Genomic DNA, 5573 nt, shown 5'->3' on the forward strand with positions numbered 1-5573 from the left:
AGTCTAAGAAGGATTAAAGTTCAATTAGAACTCTGACAACAGTTCTAGATCGACAAGGAGCAGGAATTCTAATCCAGCTTTGACTCCACCACTTTGCCTATAAATAGGCTCATACCCCAGGTATAAACGAAGACTCAGTTTTTGTGCACAGAGTATTATTTTCTTACAGAAGCTAATTTAGGCACCGGAAAGGACCCCCGGAAGGGTCCCTTAGTTTTTGTTGTTTTGCAGATTTATTAAGAAGCGTGAAGAACATCAGGAAAACGTGCAGATTCACACCATACCGGAAACTGTACCAACACCTCTGTTTCTTGATTTTTCTTTCCAGGTCCATTCAACATCCTGCAAGTGAAAGTGGATATGTTCAGGGAATAAATGATCTAGTTACACCCTTCCTAGTTGTTTTCTTTTCTGAACACTTAGAAGGGGGTGTGGATAACTGGTCAATCTCTGATTTAACTCCAGAAAAAATCTCTAACATGGAGGCTGATTGCAAGACCATTACACATTTGCTCAACCAAGAATTCAGAGGCTTGTGTTTAAATTGAAGGAATTGCTTAAGTTGTAGCTTAGAACATTAATTTGCAACAGAGCTTTAGCCGTGATCTAGTGCTTTTATCATTTATGCAAAGCTAATACAGCTTCTGTCTTGTTAGATGCCTTTCCATCTTGTTACTCGCCTGTGGGACACATATCTTGCGGAAGGAGATGCATTGCCAGATTTCCTTGCATATATATTTGACAGTTTTCTTTTAACGGTGAGCGGACACTTTTTGCTTTTGGTGCAACACCCGAGTCTCATATTGGGAAGAGATGAATATCTCAAATAGAATGAGTAGTTTATAAAGATACTCATGGGTGCTAAGTCCCACATTGCCTAGTTAGTAGGTGAAACTGAGCTTTATAATGAATTCTTGAAAAAGCTCCAAATTGACTAGTCTTTTTGAAGTGATAGCGTAGATGAAGCTAGCGTTTTTTTCCTGGGTCATTACAATTGGTATCAGAGCCACCTAGTAACGTCAGGTCATATGGTACTGGAGCACCGCATTACATGGCCTTGACAAGGATGTCAGGAGTTTAAGAGGGAGAGTTTGTAACACCCCAATCCCTTATTGGAAAGAGATGAATAGCTTACATAGAGTGAGTGGTTTATAAAGATACTTATAAGTGCTAAGTCCCGCATTGCCTAGTTACTCGGTGAAACTGGGTTTTATAATGGATTCTTGAAAAAGCTTCAAATTGACTAGTCTTTTTGGGGTGATAGCGCAGATGTAGCTATCGCTTTTTTCCTTGGGTCGTTACATTGGGCTCATCGATCTCTGGTTAATGGTCGAAAATGTCGATGTCAATGTTTCTTTTCACTGTCGTTGGCCTAATAGTGAGAAATATAAAGGCAAGCATGTTTCACAGCTTTGTTTATAGAAGAGCTTGTATTTCACATGATCTTGCAGTTAACACCAAATGTTGTGGGATTAATTGTTGTCTAAAATATTCAATCTACCATCTGGGTGCCACTTTTGAACTTATCATTGTGGTGTTTCTGTAAGCTTCTCATTCGGTCTTGCTATTCATGTGCTTCACTTGGCAGAATGATATCTTTTCTCAAAATCCTACCTATTTCTGAAAGCAAATATGTCATTCTAAAACTGATATCTATCAGCAGATTGTCAATAGCATCAGCTAGTCAATTTGTTTCCTAGTAAATGTGATTTTTTTTTTGAAACTTTGCAAATCATTTATGAAAGTCTGTCTCTGTGAATCTGTATGGCATTAAAAACATTTTGGTGTTTACCATTTGGTTATGCCTTTTTCTCCATACAAATTTCTGGACAGTCGGCTCGATCGAATCACATTTTCTTTCATGATGGTGATCATTATATGTGAAATAGTTAAAATGAGCTGTTACCTTATATTCAGTGGTCAGATAAGCTTCATAAGCTTGATTTCCAAGAATTGATGATGTTCCTTCAACACCTTCCAACACAGAACTAGACTCACCAAGAGTTGGAGATGGTGCATTCTAGAGCATTGATGTGACACGATGTGTTCAACAGCTCTCCCAAGTCCCAGCTACTTAGCTAGCTAAAAAAATAAAGTAGTTGTAATATTCATTATTTTTTGTCAGTTTGGAATTTTTTATTTTATTATTTTTCTCTTGCTCCAGTGGAGGAAACTAGCCCATGTTCTCATATGAATTGTGGCTTGTAATATCTATATTATTAGGCGTTTCTTTGTAGATTTACTTTGACAAGAGGAGAACATGGAAAAGAAAAATAAAAAAAAGAATTACTTTCTTGTACAACAATTGTCAATTTTGTGAATGTGGTTAAGAGGAAATCCAATGTTTTCTTATTTGGTTACATCCTTTGCATTCAAATTCTTGGTAAATGGTGAAATCCCATGCACCTTAAGACAGGTATACTTTTCATATTTATATGTTTGTTTGCTCAGAACAAACTGACTGCCAGGGACAAATACAAGACAAGGTTCAGATTTTTCTGGAATTGGTTTGTGCCCCTCGAGATTTAATATGCTTAAGCTTTTCCTTTTTACCCGGCATTTCATGGCTGGGACAAAAAAACACAACCTCTTATGCCAGAAATTTGGGAACGTTGACAAAGGGAGCATTTGGCTGCATCACTAACATAGAAATAAACGGAAACTATAATTAGGCTTTATAATTAGGCACATCTTATTAATTAGGCTTTACAATTAATTTGGGTTTCCTTATTAAGTATGAAAAAGAAAAAAGAAGATTGTTAATGGGATGGTCATGAGATGAAATTCGTACTCACCATTTCTGGTTATGTATATGTAGAGCCTTTGGCATATCCAGTTTTGGTTAATATCACATGGAGAATCAAACTAACTACGTAGGTATTGACAAAGGCAAGGCCTAGAAATGTGCTGATTTATTCATAAAAGAATAACACTGCCAAACCAAATCCCTTAGCTCATCATCTTTACTCCATTGAGTCGTTGACAAATGCTTCAACAAGCAACAATGAGAGCCTGGCCAATAAGTCTATTGCCTCATGCCATGCAACTCAAATGTAGCCGAGTACCAGTAGTTTTCACACAAGATTGAGCAATTGCCTTTTTCTCTGAAACAATAAAAGAAGCCAAAGTCAGATACTCAATACAAATGAGCACACAATCCATCAACGCTGATTATTCATGAAAGTGACACCATTCTACATCAACTGTTGGTCATTAACGGATAAATTGAATAATGATGCACACAAGTGAATGCCCATGGAAAGTTTACACATGAACCAGCTCATATTGTTGGGCAGGGAACTTTCCATGCAGTGAAAAAAAAAATCTAAGGACTGCTCTAAAAGAGGCATCTATGCCTTCTACAAATGACATGCAATGAGTTTTTTCCCATAATACTGCCCTGATGTGGATTTTCCTTCATATAACAGTCAGAGAATACAGCTTTGTTTCCCTATATTAATGAAGAGACATAGGAAAAATTACCTTGGCTTGTGCTGTAGAGCAAAAAATGATGAACATGAGTGCATAAAGACTTAAATTCCTTACATATTTCTGTTCGACTTCTTCAAGGAATTTCTCAGGAGAATCAACATATTCAGCACATTCCTTCTTTACCATTGCTGCTACTTCTTCTTTCCCAGCCTTCTCAAGGTTTCTTATCAATATCATAAACGTTAACCTATCTAGTGCACAACCTGATGCTTTCATCGATTCATATGTCTCCATTGCCTTTTCTATCATACCCACTTGCATGTATGCTCCAATCATCTCAGCAAAAGCCCTTGTGTTGGGTTCTAAGCCTTCTTTCTTTAGTTCAGAAAACAGCTCTTCAGCCATTTCAATCAATTTGTTCTTTCCCAACAATAGAATCATGTCACAGTAAATGAGCAAATCTGGTTCATACCACTCTTCCTTGCGCACAAATTGGAACACCTAAAACCTGATTTATACTCAGATAAACTAGAACGGATATTCAACTGATACAAAAAATTGGGCAATCAAAGAAACATAACAGTTAACGGTAGGCCAGAACTTAGTCATACAGCTTTCTTGATTGGAACAAGCATCATGGAAACTGGTAAACTGGCCAGTTGCACAGGAAGGACAAGGAACCAGCTAGTCCATTTCCAAGAGCTAAGAGATATTTCCTAAAGCAATAATTATTTAATTTGTGCATCTGCTTTGGCAAACCACTCAACCTGTTTGCCTTGTCAAAGAAGTGGCCAGCTTGACAGCTAGAAGATACCATTGATTATCACATATTGCTAAAGAAAATCAAACCAAAGCCATTGATATCATACAACATGGGAGGCACCACAATCAAAAAGCTCACAGATAAATTTCCTCATTTTCTTAAGTCTTAAGAGAGTATTCCCCATTTTTCTTTTTCTTTTTTAGGATCCTGAACAATATTTTTGCAAACAGATACATTATCTAATGACAAAAATACCCAACAATTGAAACTAATTCAGATGAATGGAGTGGCAACCAAGAGGATCGTGTTAGACAATACACAAACAATGCAATTTCTTCATGCTGTAATTAGTTTCAAATAATTAAATTTATAAATTATTATAATTTACCCACATTAAATTTCCAGCTCAATAGAAGCCCCAAAAGGAAAAGAACATTGAACGGAGGAAAAATAGCATGACATTCACACAAGCCGAGTTTCTTAATATTTGTAGTTCGTAAAGAACAGAGTTCTACAAGGTTCTAAGACAATCAGGAAATCAGTGATTCGAATGTTGACCATCTTAACAAGAACCCAAGAACTTTCTCCATCCAAAATACCTGAAGGGCCAAGTCCAATAGGTTTTGTCTTTGGAGTTCAGCCAAGGTGTCTAACAAGTCTGCCTTCAAGAGCCTGGTGAGTCTGGCATTGAAAACCTGTTGCAATTTGGGTGCGGATGATCTGGCTAGCTTCAAGGAATGAACTACTTGAATGGCTTCGGAGGACAGCACGCTTTTCCTCCACAGAGGCTTTCTAGGTCCGCCCCTGAGGCCACAGCTCACCACTGAAGAGCGTGGGTGGGGTTTCGAGACGTTTTGGAGAAGACCCACTCGAGGGAAGTGGAATTTGAGGGAGCCCATAACAACCGAGCTTAGAGTAATGATTCACTACCACCTAAATATACAACTTTTCACCACCTTGTCTATGTGGCAAGGTGGTCCCCCACCTTAATTTATTTTTAAAAAATAAAAAAAACTCAAAAAATAGTGGGAGACCACCTCGCCACATAGGCAAGGTGGTGAAAAGTTGTATATTTGGGTGGCATTGAATCATTATTCCCGAGCTTATCATCAATCTCCTCAGGTTTCTCAAATATGACTAAAATCCGTAGGATTTACCACTATGTTACGTAATTTCATATAGCTCTCTGAAAAAGAAGAAGGAGGACGGCGTGAACTGCTTCAACGTTTTCTTACCCCCTACGCCCTGCTGGACCTTGTCGTTTTGCTTAAAAATTGTAAAATATAATCGACACCGTTCATTACTTTTACATTACTTAATAGCATTATTAGTAACTTCCCTACAAGGGATCTGTTCCCTAAATTTTAAGAAAAATTTT

The 5573-nt window shown here is 37.6% G+C and overlaps 1 protein-coding gene across 2 annotated transcripts; it reads right to left on the bottom strand.

The window, feature by feature from the left end:
* Positions 1-3051: 3051 nt before the first annotated feature.
* LOC133879352 (protein THYLAKOID ASSEMBLY 8-like, chloroplastic) lies at positions 3052-5102 on the bottom strand. Of its 2 annotated transcripts, XM_062317891.1 has the most exons (3): positions 4795-5102; positions 3547-3933; positions 3052-3104 (listed from the first exon to the last, which is right to left on the bottom strand). In XM_062317891.1, exons 1-3 carry the CDS (start codon positions 5092-5094, stop codon positions 3075-3077), a joined length of 717 nt encoding a protein of 238 aa, XP_062173875.1. In that variant the 5' UTR covers positions 5095-5102; the 3' UTR covers positions 3052-3074. The 2 variants fall into 2 exon arrangements, with proteins under 2 accessions (XP_062173875.1, XP_062173864.1); XM_062317880.1 differs by lacking the exon at positions 3052-3104 and having other exon boundaries at positions 3407-3933.
* Between the last annotated feature and the right edge of the window lie 471 nt (positions 5103-5573).

Source organism: Alnus glutinosa, chromosome 1, assembly GCF_958979055.1.
Source record: "Alnus glutinosa chromosome 1, dhAlnGlut1.1, whole genome shotgun sequence".
In the NCBI taxonomy this organism is placed as follows: domain Eukaryota; kingdom Viridiplantae; phylum Streptophyta; class Magnoliopsida; order Fagales; family Betulaceae; genus Alnus; species Alnus glutinosa.

Bases quoted from the DNA above. Each gene is read 5' to 3' on its own strand.
- LOC133879352 (XM_062317880.1), bottom strand. From the start codon at position 5,094: ATGGGCTCCCTCAAATTCCACTTCCCTCGAGTGGGTCTTCTCCAAAAC. The intron at 3,934-4,794 runs GTATTTTGGATG...ATCAGGTTTTAG, and splicing joins TATTGGACTTGGCCCTTCAG to GTGTTCCAATTTGTGCGCAA.